Source organism: Notechis scutatus, chromosome 1 (genome assembly GCF_049901735.1).
Source record: "Notechis scutatus isolate UNSWTSFEM ecotype Mainland chromosome 1, rNotScu1.2, whole genome shotgun sequence".
In the NCBI taxonomy this organism is placed as follows: domain Eukaryota; kingdom Metazoa; phylum Chordata; class Lepidosauria; order Squamata; family Elapidae; genus Notechis; species Notechis scutatus.
This window is the reverse complement of record NC_142009.1, coordinates 300,457,651-300,477,709: the sequence shown is the minus strand read 5'-3', so window position 1 is coordinate 300,477,709 and position 20,059 is coordinate 300,457,651. Positions and strand designations below refer to the sequence as shown.

The following is a 20,059-nucleotide window of genomic DNA, read 5'->3' as shown; positions in this document are numbered from 1 at the left end:
GTTCCAAGTGGGGAGAAAGACACTGGAAACATGGAGACTGCTTGGAAGGATGGTTTAATGGTGAACAGGACCAAATGGGTTTGAAGTCCTGGGTAGCTGACCACGTAGAGTGGAAAGAAAGATATATATACCCTCTCTTGGGCCTTGCCCTAGGCCTGGAGCTTCCTGTTCCTGTGGAGTGGCATGTATCCTATTGGTTGCTGCAGGGGTCATTGTGCAAATCCTAGAAGTTTGTCTGAGATAAGTTTGGTTGAACTGCGCTGGGTGATGTAATATACCCAGGTGCCATGTATTGAGTTCTGTTGCTAGATGGGTAGAGGACTAATCCTATTATGTCCTGGAGGATCATGTCTTAATCCCATCAGCCTGGAGCTGAGGTTTTTTTGTTTTTTGTAGATGGGCTGGCCCAGTTTTAATGTGCACCAAATATCTGCTGTGGGTAAGGAGCTGCAGGGAGGTGCTTTGTCTTTAAAAACATGTTTCTCCTTTTCTCATCCAGGGAAATATTCTGCCTTTTTAATATTTCCTGGAATGTTTCATTCTTTTAGGAGAGGGGTTGGTGCTAACTTTCTTCACTGATTTTCTGCTCTAGATATAGGTCCTTCTTTCCATTTTTTTAAAAAATTGTCCTTTTTATCCCTCAGCTTGTGAGAGACTGTGCAACCATGCTGGTCTGGTCTGGAGTCTCTTGTTTTTCTTTCTCTGTGGTATTGTTTTTGTTTGTGTCTTTATTATTTTGTTAAATATATTTGCTTGGTTATTGTCCTCAGGCAAGAGGACCCTTTACAACCATTTATCTTTAGATTCTACTCTAAATTGCATTCAATAATTCTACTTTGAATGGCTTTGTCTGCATTCATGGTCTAGAGCTTTATTGTGAAACAAATATTCTTGAAGGGACTTGTAATTTTACATTTATCCTTTTTGATAAAATATGGTAAAAGTAAATCTAAAAGTGCTTTGGAGTCAGGCAAACTCCTAGTGGCTAAATTGGACATAACCTTACCATTTTCTTTACAATAACTTTACACTGCCATCTTCTGGGACATTTTTTTCTTTCTTAGCTTAACTAAAAGGTCCTAATTTTTAAGTTCTTCCAACCATACCTTCCTTCTGAGCCCCAACAAAGTAATTAAAAAGTTTAAGTCATTGTGATTTTAAAGTATATTCAATTTTCTCTTTTTTTTAGGTATGGGGTTCTGTTGATGGAGGCAACTCATTTTTTCCTTTGTTTATGCTGAAAAATGAGACTATTGTAAGCACAGATTCATGTATTTACACTCAGGGAATACTATTTGTTTCAGACAAGGCAAATATTTATTTTACTAAAGCAGGTAAGAAATTCTTTTAAAATTAAAACTACTCTTGGATTGTGAAGCTTTTAAAATACAATCTGATACAATTGTTGTCTTTCCACATTAACATATGGAATAATAAAACATCAAATACTAAAATATCAAAAATAGCAAATAAAAAGCTTAGAATGTATTCATTGTAAAAAGAAATAACTGTATTAGTCTGTTAAGATAAAGCAGTTGATGGCAGTCTGAAAAGTAAGAAGCTTTTAATGAGCTTAAGCTCTCTAAAGGCCAGCTTTAGCGCTGGCATGAAGCCGAAAGCACCAGCCTGAGGATGGTGAGTGGGACCTTGCCGAAACGTCACCAAGATAGTCTTAATCTTACACGGGAAAAGACCCAAACAAACCTAGACCTACATACCTGAACCCATGAATCAAGATGGTTTGGTTGTTATTAAATCATATATATGCAAAGCTGAATACCATATATATATATATATATATGGCATATTTAAAAGCTTTTAAAGTTGTAGCAACGTTTCAGCAGAAATTCATCTGCCATCATCAGGCTTCTGTATTGTGTTCATCTGTGAGTCAGGCTTTCACAGCCGTTTCTGTTTTAAATTTGGGGCAGCCTACTGCTGTGTTAGAATGGTTTTTTCTTCATCCTGATTGATTGGGAGTCTTGGTCTGTGTTTATTGGTCTTGGAGTTTGCTGTGTTCTGCTTGATTGGTGTTTCTAATATCTTCTGTCTGTTTTGTAGCTTTTTTTGTCTTGATTGGCTGGCAACATTGTGTTTCCTGTATTGGAGGCTTTTAGTGCGGCTTGGCTTTGGGTAAACGGATGGCTATCATTTATTAGGAAGCTAGGTTTCATCTGGGTGCCTGGTTGGGGTGTGTTTGAGCTGGAGGTATCAGGAGGGGTCTGTTTGTGCCCAGGTGTTTGCCTGGCTTATGGTGTGGAGATTTTTTTGTTTGTGAGTGCAGGCTTCCAAATAATTGATAGCCTGGTGGCATCATCTCTTCTATTCATGCTTTCAGATATTTTTTTCAATCTCTATGGCTTCTGTAAAAATATTTACAGACCCCTCACATCCCAGACATAAACTGTTTCAACTCCATCCCTCAAAACGACGCTATAGAGCACTGCACACCAGAACAACTCGACACAATAACAGTTTTTTCCCGAAAGCCATCACTCTGCTAAACAAATAATTCCCTCAACACTGTTCAACTATTTACAAAGTGTGCACTACTATTACTGTTAATCTTCTCATCACTCCTTATCACCCATCCCCTCCCACTTGTGATTGTAGGACTGTAACTTTGTTGCTTGTATCCTTATGATTTATATTGACTATTTCTTAGTATGATTTGATTGTTGATTGTACCCTATGACTATCATTAAGTGTTGTACGTTATGATTCTTGATTCTTAACGAATGTACCTTTTCTTTATGTGTACTGAGAGTATTTATACCAAGACAAATTCCTTGTGTGTCCAATCACACTTGGCCAATAAAGTATTCTATTCTATTCTATTCTATTCTATTCTATTCTATTCTATTCTATTCTATTCTATTCTATTCTATTCTATTCTATTCTATTCTAATTCTGTAGCTGGGGTTTTCTATAGTGGTAGGGTTTTGGTGCCATTGAAGTCAATGCTATGACCTGTGGCTTTCATGTGTTGGACTAGTGAGGAAGTGTGTTCCAGCTTTTTTACTGCATTTTTGTGTTCATCCAGGCGGGTACTTATTCTTCTATTGGTCTGTCCAATGTATGTGGCAGGGCATGATGCGCAGGGGACTTCGTATATGCCTTGATTTTCCAGGTCAATTTTATCTTTGGGGTTTCTTAGGATGGCTGCTATTTTTCTGTCTGTTTTGAAGGCAGTCTTGATGTGATGCCTGTGTAGTATCTTACTGGTTTTGTCTGTAGTACCTCTTATGTAGGGCAGGACAGCTGTTCCATAGGTCTGTTCATCTTCTAGGTCTCCATTATGTCTCAGTGTGTTTTTGTGGATCAGGCCTATGATTTTGCTTTTGTGGAAGCTGTTGGCTGTCAGTACTTTAGTCAGGGTGCATAGTTCAGTCTTTATGTGTGTCTTGTATGCCAGGCATTTGGTTCTGGCAATTAGTGTTTTGGCCACGGAGTTTATCTGTGTTGGGTAGTGGTGGGATTGGGCATTGAGGTAGCGGTTGGTGTGTGTTTTCTTCTGGTATATGGTGTGTCCTAGTGTGTTATCTGTTTTTTTGTAGATTAGTACATCTAGGAATGGTAGTTGGTGGTTTGTTTCCATTTCCGTGGTGAATTTGATTTTGGGGTGTGTGCTGTTTAGATGTGTTAGGAAATTGTTTAGGTTTTTTTTTCCATGGGGCCAAATAACAAATGTGTCATTAACTATGCATCTTAACCATAGTTTGGGTTTGTGGGTGGTATTGGCTAGGGTTCTGGATTCGAATTCTTCCATGAACAGGTTTGCAATGACGGGTGACAGTGGTGATCTCATAGGGGCTCCTTCAATTTGCTTGTCTCTTTGTATCACAGACGAACACAATACACAAGCCTGATGATGGCAGATGAGATTCTGCCGAAATGTTGCTTCAACTTTAAAAGCACAACTATAATGACACGGGAAAATACCAAGCCAGATAGGTCTCGACTGAGGAGCCACACTAAGAGTACTCACAATCTATTAACCATGATGACAACAACAGAAAAAGAATTCCATACCAGATTGGTGGTTGCCCAGGTTAACAAAGACCACAGTAGTTGCTCTCCCTGGGCAGCTGTTGAAAAATGAGTCATAGGGCTGGAGAAAGACCTGGCAACAGAAACGATGATTGTGTTTTTCCCCCTTCTCTAAATATTATAGCAACTTTCAAGGAAGGGGATCAGAGTTAGAGTCAGAATTATTGATTTTCATTAGGATCAAAGTTGAAAAGGGGGTAGATCTCTTTGTTCCCTTCCCCATGCTTAGTTCTCGCTTTTAATTGGGTCTTTATTTTATTGTATTATATTGTATTTATTAAGTTTATAAGGTTGTTCATTTATCCACTGAAACTCTGAGCAGCAAATGTAATAAGAGATTAGGTTGATTATATTACATTATATCATATTATTATATACACCACCCAAAATCACTGTAACAAGTGAGATGGGCAGCATATAAACTTAATTCATCAATCAATCATTAAATACAAAAACCCAAGTCTAGACTCCTCCAGTCTGGCTACTTGGTAGTATTGTGTCATCTGATGTTGTTATTATTGTTATATACACACAATAATGTGAAATTACACCTGTCAGTTCTTCAGCTAGTATTGGCTTCATATGCACGGAGTTCTTTCCAAGAACCTAGGATGCCATAGTATATTAGTGTATGGCCTTTTGCAAATCACAGATGGAATTTTTTCAATGGGCAGATTTTCCAAATGCCGTCCAAGATTTTTTGGTATATTATTCATTGTGCTGATAACCACTGGGACTACCATGGCCACTTTATGTCATAATCTTTGATTTCCAGAACATGATACCATGTGATCTTCTCCAGTTCTTTTCTATTATCACCTGGTATTGCCACATTAATTATCCACACTTTATTTTTTCAACCACAGTTGTATCTGGTGTGTTATGATGCAAGACTTTACCAGTTTGTATTTGGAAATCCCACGCTATTTTAATCTGCTCATTTTCAACTACATTTTCCAACTCCACATTCCCAATTTTGCCTTAGTGGTACATGAAAATTTTCATACAGATGTTCCAATGAATCATTTTGATGACTTTGTTATGTCACTCTTAATAATTAGTTTGTATAATCTTGCACTAGTTGAACATGTGATCCACTGTTTCTTCTTCTTTGTACAATGTGCATTTTAAATCATTTTGTGATATTTCAGTTCTGGCCATGATTACATTGGTTTGAATAGATTGTTTCTACCCAGATCATCTTCATTCAGACTCTTAATATTATTTTTGTGGGGCACCTTAATTCCTTCACTTTTTACTATTTTTCCTTGTTTGATAGTGAGTGTGGGATTGATAGATAGATGATAGATAGATAGATAGATAGATAGATAGATAGATAGATAGATAGATAGATAGATAGATAGATAGATAGATAGACTGATACATACACAGACAGACAGACAGACAGACAGACAGACAGACAGACAGACAGAGATATAGATATAGATGATTTTATTTCAGACAGTGATTTTATTTCAGATAGTATTTTTCCATGCAGTTTCAGATTGCCCATGAAAAGGAGGTGGGATAATCTGGCAGATGTTTTTGATGTTTGATAGCCATGGCCTGGATTATTCAGTATTGCTGACAGAGGAAACAATGCAATGACAAATAGTAACAGTAATAGTGAATCTCCTTGAAATATTCCTCTCTTGATATTAATCTCTCCCAGTTTCTCCCACTGACCTGCAACAGTGTCTTCCATTGTGCCAACGATCTTTGCACAAAGCTTCTGATGTTTCTACTGACTCCTATTATGTCTGGACACTTGATTGTCCAGTCATACAGCAGAGAGTTGAATGCCTTTTTATAGTAAATCCATGCTACATAAAGATTAGTCTTCCTTCTCTTGCAGTTTTACAAAATCATTTTGTCAATTAGGAGTTTATCTTTCATTTCTTTGCTATTGGGGCAATTTCCTTTCTACTCAGATTGAAAGAGATTGTTTTCAGCTTGATGCTTATTTTATTTTTATTTTTTATTTTTATTTATTTATTTGATTTGCCAATTGTTTACAAGATAATAAGTATAAATGTATACATAGTTGTGAATACATGAAATGGTTACATATAAGAAAAATAAAAGAATAAGAGAAACAATAGGACAGGGACGGTAGGCACGTTGGTGCGCTTATGCACGCCCCCTACAGACCTCTTAGGAAAGGGGTGAGGTCAATAGTAGACAGTCTAAGGTTAAAGTTTTTGGGGTTTGGGGAAGAAACTACAGAGTCGGGTAGAGTATTCCAGACATTGACCACTCTATTGCTGAAGTCGTATTTCCTGCAATCAAGTTTGGTGCGGTTTACTTTGAGTTTGTATCTATTGTGTGCTCTTGTGTTGTTATGGTTGAAGCTGAAGTATTCATTGACAGGTAGGACATTGCAATGTATGATTTTGTATACCATGCTTAAGTCAGACCGAAGACGGCGTAATTCAAGGTTTTCTAGTTCTAGAATTTCAAGTCTGGTGGCATAAGGTATTCTACAGCGAGTAGAGGAGTGGAGAACTCTTCTTGTGAAATATTTCTGGACTTTCTCAATTGTGCTAATATCAGATACGTGAGTGTGGGTTCCAGACTGATGAACTGTATTCGAGTATTGGTCTAGCAAATGTTTTGTATGCTCTGGTTAGTAGTGTGATATTACCAGAGAAAAGCTACGTAGGATTAGGTTAACAACTCTTAATGCCTTTTTGGCTATGTAGTTGCAGTGTGCTCTAGCACTTAGATCATTAGAGGTGAGTATTCCAAGGTCCTTTACAGAGCTTGGGTCATCAACAAGATCTTGACTATTCAGCTTGTATTTTGTTTTCTGATTTTTTTGCCAATATGTAAGACAGAGCATTTATTTGTTGAGATTTGAAGTTGCCATTTGTTTGACCATTCGGATACATAGTCAAGATCTTTTTGTAGGTAGCAGTATTGTCTCGTGGTATTGAACAGCTTTACATCATCAGCGAAGAGAACGCAATTGCTCTTAATATGATCACAGAGGTCGTTTATGTAGAGTATGAAGAGAGTTGGTCCTAGAACACTGCCTTGGGGAACACCACTATTGACAGGTACTGGATTTGATAGGACGCTCCCGATTTTGACCATTTGTTGTCTGTTTGACAGGAATGCTTCTATCCAGTTATTCAGTTGTCCAGAGATACCATAGGATTTTATTTTTAGGAGTAGTTTATCGTGTACCACTGAATCAAAGGCTTTACAGAAGTCTATGTAGATTGCGTCTATTGTTTTGCCCTGGTCGAGTTGTGTCGTCCATATGTTTTTGCAGTGTAAGAGTTGCAGATTACAGGATAGTTTTTCCTGAAACCAAATTGTTTATTGGAGAGTAGGTTATTTGTCTCTAAGTGAAGGATGATGGATTGGTTAATAATTGATTCCATGACTTTACAGGTGACGAGCATAAGGAGATTGGCCTGTAGTTTTCAACTAGGCTTGGGTCTCCCTTTTGAAGATGGGGATGACTGTGGCTTGTGACCATAGGTTAGGCAAGGAGCTGGTTCTGAAAGATTTTTCAAAGATTATGCTTAGAGGTTTGGCTATGGCAGTGGATAGCTTTCTTAAGAAGTAGGCACATATTCCATCCGGTCCAATAGATAGAGATGGTTTGAGGTTGCGTATTGCTTTTTCAACATTGTCTTCTGTGAAATCGATATGTATTAGATCATTGTTGTTATCTGTGGTACGGCTAGGAAATATTGGGCATGATCCATTGCTGTTTACAAATACTGAGCCGAAGAATGTGTTAAAGATGTTGGCTTTAATGGTGTCGTCGTTGCAGTCTTTACCATCAGGTCCTATCAAGGGAGGGATGGACCTTGAGTCTTTAGTTTGTTGTTTACAAAATTGTAAAAAGCGGGTGGAATTGGTGCTTAGGAAGGTTTTTCCTCTTGTTTAATGTGATAATTGGTGCATTCGGTCTTTATCTGGTGGCATAGATTTTTGTATCGGTTTTGAAATTGGCAACGTGACCAGATTTGTTTTTCCGCCAGAGTGATCTCTTTTTGGATTGAAGTTTCCTTATTGATATGGGTAATCTGCTTTTTGTTTTGTTTTGGGAGTTGTTGTTGGTACATATAGTTTGATGACTCTTTTGACTTCAAGTAAAAATATGTTATAATGGTCTTCAACGGTATTGCATCCAGTGAATAGAGATTGCCAATCAAGGGATGAGAGATCGTTGTCTATAAGATCATAGTTGCCTTTTTGAAGTTACAATAGGGGATTACATCATTGTGCTGTTGGACTGCATCAACTTGTTAACATACCAGTTAACAATTTGAAACTTGTTGGTAAGCAGGTAATTGGCCTGTAGTTGCCTGGTGCTGCCCCTTTTGCTGGATCTGCCAGATATTAGCCACTCTTCAATTTCACCTCCTAGTAGTATGTTGTTAAACTGCTTGGCAACAAATAGATATAGACCAGTTAGATGTTTCAACAACAAACCATGCAGTTCATCTTCATCTGGTGTTGACCAATTCTTGATCTTCCTTGCTCTTTTTTCTACCATTTCTGCTATTATTGCTAGTTCTTTCATTTTAACTTCTTTTTTATTCTTATCCACATCTTTTAACTAAGCTGTATCCTTGAACTACACTGTTTCTATGATGTCAGGAACTGACTGATTCACTGCAGTTTCAGAAATGTTTCTGATTGGATTGGACTTCTGGTTTGGGCTTCCTCGGTGACAGACCAAAATCCATGATCATGTTTGGTTTTGATCCGTAATTGCCACCGGAGGGTCCTGATTCTTTGGATTTGGGGCTGAAGCCACCTCGTAGAGGTGGCGAAGAAGGGGGAGACCACCAGCTGAGTCAAGGGGATCCGCATCTCCCATCCTCGGTTTGGCAACACTCCCTTTCCTGAAAGCGGTTGCAGTGGTAGCTAATATGGCCACCCAAAAGAGGAAGACCCGACCAGACAAGAATGTGCAGGAGGAGAGATGAAGGGGATGGCTTGATTGACCAGGATAAGCAGAAACAACATTTAAATGCAAGGTACCCTGGAATTAAATTTATTAGTCTTTTTTAAAGAAGAATTTTAAAGTGGTGAAGAAAAGGGGGGGAAACCTTTTGACAACTGTAATCAGCCTTGAACTTTAAAAAGAAGAGCTTAAAGAAGAAATCTGTGGGAAATTAGTTTGACACTAACTAGGCAAAACTTAAGCTGAAATTAAAGTGTCAAAGGGAAAATAAAGATTCTTTTGGATATATTAAAGCCTTTAAAGCAGTGGTTCCTAAACTTTTTCAGTCTACCACCCCCTTGGTGCTACAACTCATCCTCGGTCCCCTCCCCCAGGGTTGGGATTCAAATTTCTGTGGGCATGGCCTAATTTGAGGGTGTAGTTGGCTGGTCACGTGATTGGGTGGGCATGGCTTGCTGGTCATGTGAGTGGGTGGGCGTGGCTTGCTGGTCACATGACTGGCTGGCATGGCTTGCTGGCTGGGCATGGCTTGTTGGCCACATGACTGGGTAGGTGTGGTCATGTGACTGGGTGGGTGTGGCCAGGTGACTGGCAAACCAAATACAAGTGGTCCTTACTTAATGGCCGGTTATTTAGCAAGTGATCTAATTTATGACTGGCTTCCCCAGAGCTACTTGACCTGTTTTGGGAGTTTTGACAGCCATGCACACACATATACACACATTCACTTCTAACCCTGCTGGAGCAAGTCATTGGACTAGAATCGGCAAAGTATCTTTGATTAGATTCTAGTAGTGAATAGAATCTAATCAGAGATGCTTTTGATTGGTTTTATTTGTATTTCTTTATTTTATGTTGCTGAATTGCACTGACATGTGTGTCTCTTCTTGTGCACAACCCAGAAGATTTTGTGATTCTTTGCAGAAAAAACTACTGACCTCTGGCTTTTCAAACGTGCCACCACTGCCATGTTCTAGGTGCCGGCCCCGCAGGTCCACCCCATTCAGCCCGCTGCACCAGAAGGACCTGCCCAAGCAAGTCCAAGCAGAGCAGTGCACCAAGTCAATGGGGTGAGCCTGAGAGAGGGAAAGAGGTCCGACACCGGGGACCGAAATGCGACCACCGAGGCAGGCACGGCAACCGAGACGCATTCCTAAGCAAGCCGCCGAGAGACCACCACACACCATGGCGACCTCAACTCCGCCTCCGACACCACCGATGGGGAAGAGGACGTGCATCGGCTCCAGACGGACCGAGATCAGCGCGATCGATGGGGTCGTAAGTCGGGGCAACCGTGCGCTGGGTGCGGAGGCGACCACCCTCGGTCGGAGTGCCAATTCTTCGATGCAATATGCCGGCACTGCGACAAGAGAGGCCACATCGCCCGAGTCTGCCGACTCAAAAAGAACGACAGTCCCCGGCGGTGGGATGACAACAACCGGAGACGAGATGGCACCCCCCCCAGGCCCAGAGACCACCAAGCCGAAAGCCATTGGAACCAAGATGGACAGGGCCGACGAGACGGCGGGAACAGGCGGAGAGAGGAAACCCACCAGACGGTCGTCATCGGCCACTCCTCCAGCACAGACGCCTGGAAAGTATATGTGGAGGTGGGCATCGAGGGCGAGCCATGCAAGATGGAAGTGGACTCCGGGTCCTACCTCTCCATGGTTGCATGGCGGGAAATCAAGCGCCTGGTGCCTGCCATCCAAGGGGCGTACAGCAAGGCTTCCCCTGATGATCGTGGACCGAGACCGCCCTAGCCTTTTGGGACTTCAGTGGTTCGCGCCGCTCGGAATCGAAGTGACGGGCATCGACCACATCGGGGAGGCCGACTGGGAGGAACAACTCGAGAAACGACTTCCAGGAAGTGTTCGACGGCACCCTAGGCAAGTACCGAGGGCCCCCTATTTCATTCAGCCTAGACCCCAGCGTTCCCCCAATTCGCCTGAAACCGCGGCGAGTGCCATTCGCACTCCGGCCAAAGATTGATGAGCAAATAGATAAGCTCATAAAACAAGGGGTCCTTGAACCAATCGACCATGCCCGGTGGGAGACCCCCATAGTCACCCCCGTCAAGCCCGATGGGTCGGTGAGGATCTGTGGGGACTATAAGGCCACCCTCAATTGCGCCTTGCAGCAAAGCGCCTACCCCGTTCCAGTAGTGCAGCATCTCCTGCACTCACTGGGGGGAGGCAAGGTCTTTGCAAAGCTCGACCTGGCACAAGCCTATCAGCAGCTACCGGTCGACGCAGAAACGGCCGAGGCGCAAACCATAGTGACCCACCGGGGGGCTTTCCGTTGTAAGAGACTCCAGTTTGGAGTCAGCGTGGCCCCAGGGATATTCCAGAGCCTCATGGAGAGACTCCTGCAAGGAATCAAGGGGGTGGTGCCTTACTTCGACGACATATTGGTGTCGGCATCCAACCAAAAAGAACTAGAGGGTCGCCTGAGGGAGGTCCTAACCAAATTCAAAAATGCGGGGCTGAAGGTTAAAAAAGAGAAATGCCAACTACACACCGAAAGGGTCGAGTTCCTGGGGTACCTCTTAGATCGGCACGGAATTCACCCAACCGAGGAAAAAATCAGAGCAATCAAGGAAGCCCCCAGGCTGAAGAATAAAACGGAGCTACAGGCATTTCTAGGACTGCTTAATTTTTACAATGTTTTCCTGCCCCAAAAGGCGACCGCGGCGGAACCTTTGCATAGGCTCCTGGACAAGGCGGCTCTGTGGACTTGGGGGAAACGCGAGGAAGCTGCCTTCAACAAAACCAAGGACCTGCTCACCTCGGATGCCATCCTCATCCAATACAACGAGACCCTACCGATAGCTGTCACATGCGACGCATCACCCTTCGGCGTTGGCGGCATCCTCAGCCATATGCTCCCCGATGGAAAAGAAGCGCCCATCGCTTTCTTCTCAAGAACCCTCACCAAACCGGAAAGGAACTACAGTCAGCTGGACAAAGAGGCCTTGGCCATCGTTGCCGCTGTCAAAAGGTTCCATGAGTACATCTACGGCCGAACCTTCACCATCGTCACCGACCACAAGCCGCTGCTGGGAATCCTAGCAGGGAACAGGGCCACCCCGAACATTCTATCCCCTAGAATGACAAGGTGGTCCGAATTCCTTGCCACCTACAGCTACCGGCTCACACACCGACCCGGTAAGACGATCACCCACGCAGACGCCCTGAGTCGCACACCGCTACCAGACTTTGACACCGACCCAGCACCCACGACGACCACCCTCAGCATAGAGACTCTGCCCGATCTACCCATAACCGCGTCAGACATTGCCCGGGAAATTAATAAAGACAACTGTCTGGCGCGGGTATTGCATTGGGTAGAGAAGGGGTGGCCCGAAAGGGACAACGACGAAAACTTCAGAACATTCCGAAATCAACAAACAGAACTGTCATTGCAAAAAGGTTGTTTGCTTTGGGGGGACCGGGTTGTTATTCCGGAGAAATTACAGGGAAAGGTTTTGGAATTATTACACGAGGGACACCCAGGCATCGTTAGGACAAAGGCCTTGGCCAGAAGTTACGCCTGGTGGCCAGGGATGGACAAACAAATCGAGGCCTGGTGCAGCAGGTGCCTGGCGTGCAGCAGGTGCCTGGCGTGCAGCAGGTGCCAGGAAACCAGACCCAGCCCTCCCGCTGCCCCAATCCTGGAATGGGAAACCCCTAGGGGACCATGGTCCAGGATCCACATAGATTTTGCTGGGCCCACAAAAGGCCACACCTTCCTCATCATGGTAGATGCTTACTCCAACTGGTTGGAGGTAAGCAACATGAGAACTACCACCACGGAGGCCGTCACCAAAGAACTCAACAAATTATTCGCAACCCACGGCCTCCCAGACATCCTTGTATCCGACAATGGGCCCCAATTTACCTCGCTGGAATTCGAAAAATTCCTAGCGGAGCGGGGGATACGACACGCGTTAACAGCGCCGGCACATCCGGCGACGAACGGGAGGGCGGAACAGATGGTTCAATTTACCAAAAAAACTATCCAAAAAATAGAAAACGGGGAAATCCAAGAGAAAATAAACAAAATGCTCTTTATACAACACATAACCCCGAATACAACAACCAATAAAAGCCCGGCGGAATTACTGATGGGGAGAAAATTAAGGTCCCCACTCGACAGACTGCACCCCACATACAACCCTGAAAAAACCCCAAACTCCTCAAGCAAAGACTGAACCTTTAAAACAGGCGACGCGGCATACGCGAAAAACCTCACCGGAGACCCACTCTGGGTACCAGCAACCGTAACCCAAGTACCGTTTACAGACAGCCGACGGACGAGCATGGAAACGACACATCGACCAGTTAAGGTCTAGAACAGCCACGGGAAACACAACCGACACGCAAACAGAAACAAACACAGAAGGGAACCCCCCCAACATAAACCAAGAGGGGAGGGAAAGCCCAAAAGACCAAACCCCACTAAAAAGAAACCAGGAATACTCACCAGCATACAGCCAGCTCGACACCTCACCAGGAAGAAGCAGCCAGGCCAGCTCAACCAGCCCGGAAAGACCAGGCGGGAGTGGCAACCGCAACTCAACCAGCCCGGGTAGACCGAGAGGGAGCTGCGACGAAAGGCCTGGCCCAGCCTTCCAGACGGTTCCATCATCAGGACAAGGAGCAACACAGAACCCGACCGAACCGGCCGGGAGCCAAGCACCAACTAATCTGCGCAGGTCAAGTAGACAAGTACGAAGCCCCGCCTACTTACGGGACTACATTACGTAGGACCCTACCAAGAGGGGAGGGGTGTTTTGTACGGTCATTACCATTCTTGTAGAACCGCGCAGCGATTGGACAAGACACGCGGCGAACTGATTGGCTGAGTGAGCCCCCCGGATTGGCCCACCGCGAATCACCCGCGATTGGTGGAAACTAATCACGGGAGATTCGAAGTGGTGCCATTGGCCGCGGCCGCTGCGGCCAAAGAATAAAAGCCGCCGTTTTCTTTCTGAAGCCGAGCTGATCTCGGAGACCTAATAAATGAGCTGAACCAAGTCACTGACTCCGAGTCTCATTCCTCGCGACAGACACAACACCACGGCTAAGATCTTCCTACTCCTTAATGCAGCTGCCCCTCTGCCCTTGCCCCAGTTCTTTCTTTGACATCCAATTTTGCAATGCCAACCTCCCCGGGGCAGTGATGCAAAGACTTCACCCTCTTTCCTTCGACCCAATGTCCACTTCCATCAGGCCAAGCAAGGGGAGGCGCTGTGCACATGCTCAGAGACTCCCAACTTCGGGGAAGTGCTCCTCCCATCTTTACGCTCTGCCTAGGAGGAGGAAGCCATGCAGAAGCAGCCCAGACCGGCAGAGGGGAGGTGGAGGGAACGTTCGCTTGGAAAGCAACCAAGCAAGCAACCAAACAAGCACAGGGCTTGGTTTGAAGAACCGGGCTGCAGAGGGAGCCTAGGTTCTAGGTCCGGGCCAGCCACGTACAGCCGATCCGAACCGAGCCACACGCCTTGGAGAGCCGCAGCTGCACCCACCTGCATCCTGCACGCAAGCCTGGCTGGCTGGAGAGATGGAGGCCGGGCGGGCATTGTGTGCTCCCTTGTTCTCCTCCGGGGAAGGGGACCCTAACATTGGACCACCCACCCCTTCCACTGTGTGCCTTGGGAGGGTTTAGCTTTCAGGCCTTCTGGCGCGCTTCTGCTGCTTCTACCGGAGAGGGCAGGCTGCAAGCTAAGGCACCCTCTTTCTGCCACCTCCCCCCTCCCCCCCGGCTTGGCAAGGCTCACCGCAAATGGGTTCCGCATTCGAGGCGCTGTGCACGGGTTCCGCATTCAAACGGTGAAACAGTCAATGGGGTGATCCTGCGGGGCTGGCACCTCAAACACCCCCCTGCTGCTTCTTAGCACCCCCCCCCAAAGCATCCCGCTGCCCCCCAGGGGGCGGTACCACCCACTTTGGGAACCACTGCTTTAAAGTGAAGAAAGTGGAGGGAAGAAAAGAAAGGGTGGAACTTGGATATAACAGAAAGTGCCACCTGACAGCAAAAGGAATTGACTGTGAAATTTTAAAAGACTTACAAAGGATACGTTGTAAATGAAACCTTGCTAAAATAAAACAGAGCCCCTGGAAAGGAAAAGTGGAACTTTAAAATGTGGAATAAAGAAAGAAGCAAGAAGAAACTGTTCTGAATTATTTGGTGATTTTTGGAATTTTGGATATTAGACTTAATTAACCGGGTGGTTGTTTTTAAATATTATTTGCAAGTGTTTAAAGATATGCAGAACTCTTTTTGGAACTGAAAATGGAACTTTAAAAAATGAAAAAAGAGTTACAAGAGAGAGGAGGATCGTTTGGCTTCACTTTACAATTTTTAGCAATGGAGATTTTAAACTATGAAAAACAACAAGAAGTGTGTGAAGAAGAAGGACTGGACAAAGAAGAGGCCATTTTTAATGAACAAATGGCGCAATATGGGTTAAAATGGAAAAAGGGTGAAAAGGGAATTAAAAATTTAAGATTAGAGGAGGCAATTAATAAAAAGAACAGTTTGAAAAGCAAACAAGATACTTGGAAGAAGCAGAAGGGAGGAGGGGGACAAAAACTGATGAGAAAAAGAGGGGGAAGATAAAAGGGAAAAGAAGTTACAACAGGAAATAAAGAAATAGGGGAAACAAACAACAATAAAAGGTATTAGTTTATTTAAACAACACAGAGACAATGGTTAATAATATAAATTAAAAGAGGATTCTGCAAGGGTACAAGAGATAGTGTAGTTATATTAGAAATAATAATAAATAGAAAATATAGGTGATTAAAGTGAAAGATGAAACTGGTATTGTTAAGTAATGGAATGTCTAGTAACACTTAAATTAAATAAACAAATACATGGAATAAAAGTGAAGGAAGGGGAAATAAGAGGAATAGCAATCAAGGTATAGAATCTTACTGAAATAAATTATGGGGATTATTGTAGAAGACTATATTAATTGTGTTTAATGATCTATAAAATATAATTGAAAGGAATTGTGAAAGATTTGTAATGAAATCAATATCAGCTTCTAGGATGAATTTGAATAGATTAACTATCTTACCTATTGTTCTTATTCTTTTTTTTTTCTTTTTGAAATCTAAAGTGTATTGGGGGGAATTTAAAGGGAAAGTACCAAGTGGAATCCGATTGAAAAGAGATATATGACATAAAATAGTTTTTAGAAGTTGAATGTTATAATTGATTAAGGGGATATTGTATAAATTAAATGTTTAATGGGATTTGAAAGGGTAATAATTATAAGATATAAAGGTGACACACTCTATTGGGTAAATATAGGGGAAACCTTGCTTTGTAATGCCTGGAAGGGGAGGGGATTTCTTTTTTCTTTCTCTTTTTGGGATGACAATGGAAAAAATATATACAATGAAATTGTAAACAGGACAGATAAAAGTATAAGTATGATTACTATGAAGATATGGAAATTTGGAAAAGGATATGTAATAAAATTAGAAATGAATGAGAAGTTACAAAATAAGGCTGAGGAAAGTAAATGAAGAAAAAATCAATGGGAAATTTATAAAGTAGTGATAAGATATGAAATTAATATAAAAAGATGAATATGTAATTAAGATTATATCTGTATGGAGATGTGATAACCTGGAAACATGTTGTTCTCTAAAAAAAGACGTTTTATTTTTATTATGTTTTTGTGAAAACCCAAATAATTTTTTTACAAAAAAAAAAAGAGAGAAATGTTTCTGATTGGATTGAAGTTGGACATTCTGTCTATAATTTGCAATTCAAGCTTCGTATCTGCTAATCTTCTTGGCTATAGCTGTTATTTGCTGCTTTATTATTTCTAGTGCTTCCTTGATTTTCCTTGATTCTAAGTAGTATTGATCTGGTATTCTTTGGTCTCCTTCAGCTTCTTTTCTTTCATCTGTCAGCCCTGAAGCCATATTGGAGCATCTTCAGGGCTGCCACAGTGAGGCCAGTTAAAGCTGTGGTAACAGGAGGGTGGGCATAGAGATAGCTGGTGATGTGTAGCCAAAATAAAATTCCTCCTAGGAACCAAGGACATTCTCACCAGGTGCTGGGAAGGCATGGACTGAAACCAGCTAGAGTTGGGACTGTGACCTGGTTAGACCATGTGACAGACGTGTGACCTGGGGGCAAGGAGTCTGGGTTTTAGTTTGAGTGGGAAAAACCTCGAGTATTTCTGAGTTAGGTTTTTACCAGCTGTACCAATATGTGACATAAATTCAAACTTTGGGGAAACTCCAGGCCTCAGAGTTTTGATTGTATTGGGCTTTTTACTTGGAACCCTGACACCAGGGGTGGGATTCTACTGGTTCGGACTGGTTCGGGGACACTGGATGTTAAATTCGCTGAACCAGTATTTTAATCAACCAGCTGGCCCTGCCCACCTCGCCCTCCCAGAAGTCTCTATGTGGCCCATTTTCTTTTTTCTTTTTTTAACAAATTTTATTCAGTTTTTCCCATTAAAAACAAAAATCTCTCTTTAGTGGACAACATATTTCCAGGTCATCAACTTTACATACAAATATGACAGCAATTATACATTCATATATGCATTCTTAATTCTATTATTACCTTTTCCATTCCAAATTTTCAGTAAGGAGAGAAACAAACACATTAATTCTAGCCTCTTTTATTAATCTCAGTCGAAACATCTTTTTGTTTCATTTCAATTATTTCAAATATAATCCTTTAATATTTATTTTAAAAATAAAGATAAACAATATGTGTTTGCCTAATAATAATAATAATAATAATAATAATAATAATAATAATAATAATAATAATAATAATAAAGGTTACCAGTGTCTCTCCTTGCTTTTAATAGTCTATATTGACTTATTAATTTAGTTGGTTCTTTAGTCTGTCATATTCCCTTTCCATTACACATTCTTTTTATAAATTCTAGATTAATACAAATTTTAACACTAAAGAAAAAAAAACAAGTATAAGTTTCCCCCCTTTTACTGCTTTGTGTGACACCTCAATGATTAAAATATACTTTTATTCCCTCATCTTGATTCCCAATAAACCATTATTTCTAAGAAGTTACAATAATAATCATTACATCTTTTCATTTGGATTCCGCAGCATATTTCCCCCCCTTAATTTTTAATAAAAGTTATCAGTATCTATATTACCCTATTTTCTAAATATTTTTATTTGCAGAAATATTCTTATTACCCCTTGTCACCCTGCAGAATCCCCTTTTTAATTCATCAACCATTATCTCTGAAAAAACAATTTCTTTTCATCGTTTTACTATTTCCATATTTCTTTATTTCATGCACCTGTTTCTTACTGCTTCTCCTCCCCCTCTTTTCCCCATATCTTTTCTCATTCCAATTTATATCCGTCTCTTTCTTAATATCTTCCTTTCCCCTTTTCTGCTGGGTCTTTCTGCCTTTCCTGACTTCCCAGGTATTCCCCCTTTTGATTGCCTCCTTAAATCTCAACTTTTTAACCTTCCTTCTTTCCCCGCTTCTTTGTAGTGTTCTTTGTGTTAATTGTCTATTTAAAATGTCTTCTCCTTGAATTGACTACTCCTCCTCTGAAGTTCTTTCTTCTTGTTCTTCAATCGCCATTTCCATTTTTTCTAACACAGAGCAAAGTGATTCGCCTCTTTCCTGTAGTAATTCTCTCATATTTTTAAGTTCCATTTTTAATTCCTGAAGAGATATCATCATTATACACTCTTGTATTTTATGATTGTTAAAGTCCACAAAAAAAAACCATTTTTACTTTCCTTCTTTCTTCTTTCAATTTTCTAAAGTTCTCAATTGTTCCAGCCCAGGGTCTATACCAAAAACATCAATCAATCCCATAGTCAGTCTTTCCTTGCTTTTTTCTTTATTCTGGTTCTGCTTTCACTTTCTAAGATTCTTACTTTGTTTCAATATTTCTTTAGTGTTATATCCACACAAGTTCATTCAGAAACAGGATGCTTTCCCTTTTGTTTGAGCTCAAGTTTTTGTCAAAAGGTGGCACTCTCCATTATACAAAGTCTTCACCTTTTTCCCCTATTTTTTTGTTTAGGGTTTTTCGAACCTCAATATTCCAGCACAGCCCAGTCTCCAATTTGTAAACTTTATTATTATTATTTTTAACAATCTTAAGTCCAGCTTTATTTTATGCCTGTTTATTGCCAAAATATTTTAGTCCAATTAGTTAAATCTTTAGTTCTGGCTTCTTCCTTTCCCTTTCGAAGCCCCACTTAGCTGTCAAAAATATTTTCTTATTTTTTCCCCCTGTCCCTTTGTAATTTCGCCGCTCACTTTTCTTTTCTTAAAAATTCCATGTTACCTTAATCCCGGGGTACTTTTGTTTAGTTGTACTACCCAGTTGTCCCAGTTCAGATGTTATCCACCTCTTTCTTCCCTCCTGCACAAAACTTAATCCAGCTGAGTCGTCCTCTTCAGGGTGGCCATTTTAAACCACCGCTGCAGTTGTCTTCAGGGGGAAATAGACCAAGCCCAGGAGGGGAAATGTGGCTCCCCTCAACCTGGCTTGTGGCTTCCCCTTACTCCGCGGTTCCTCCAAGGCAGCTTCAGCCCCTAATCATGATCGGGGCTCTCCAATGAAAGAGCACAGACCATAGCCGCAGAGAGTCACGATCTACGGTCTGTCAGCGAAGAGGCTCTGCCTTCCTATGTGGCCCATTTTCGATGCAGGTAAGTGTAGGGTCTGCGTGGTGGCTCTGGGAGGGGGGGAAATGGGCCATTCAGAAGTCTGGAAACAGGCTTGTTTCTGGCTTCTGGAGAGCCTCCAGAGCCCAGGGAGGCTGTTTTCGCCCTCCCAAAGGCCTGAGGGAAGCCTCCGGAGCCTTGGGAAGGCAAAAAACAGTCCTCCTGGAAGTACTGGAAGTCTCAAAACAGGCCTGTTTCCAGCTTCCAGAGGGCCTCCAGAGCCCAGGGGAGGCCATTTTCACCTTCCCAGAGGCCCAAGGGAAGCCTCCAGCTCTTTAATGTTTTTCATTCATTAATTTTTTATGCAGTTTCTATCTGATCTTCTAAAAGACCAGTCAAAATTGCAGTTTATGAAATATATAAAACC

General features: G+C 42.2%; 1 protein-coding gene across 1 annotated transcript in view; it reads left to right on the top strand.

The window, feature by feature from the left end:
• Positions 1-20,059, top strand: part of CATSPERB (catsper channel auxiliary subunit beta) — an 88,247-nt gene that overhangs the window by 40,855 nt on the left and 27,333 nt on the right. Inside the window, exon 14 of the mRNA XM_087952070.1 lies at positions 1,190-1,334. Within this exon, the coding sequence (XP_087808196.1) occupies positions 1,190-1,334 (145 nt within the window). The remainder of the gene's footprint in view (positions 1-1,189; positions 1,335-20,059) is intronic.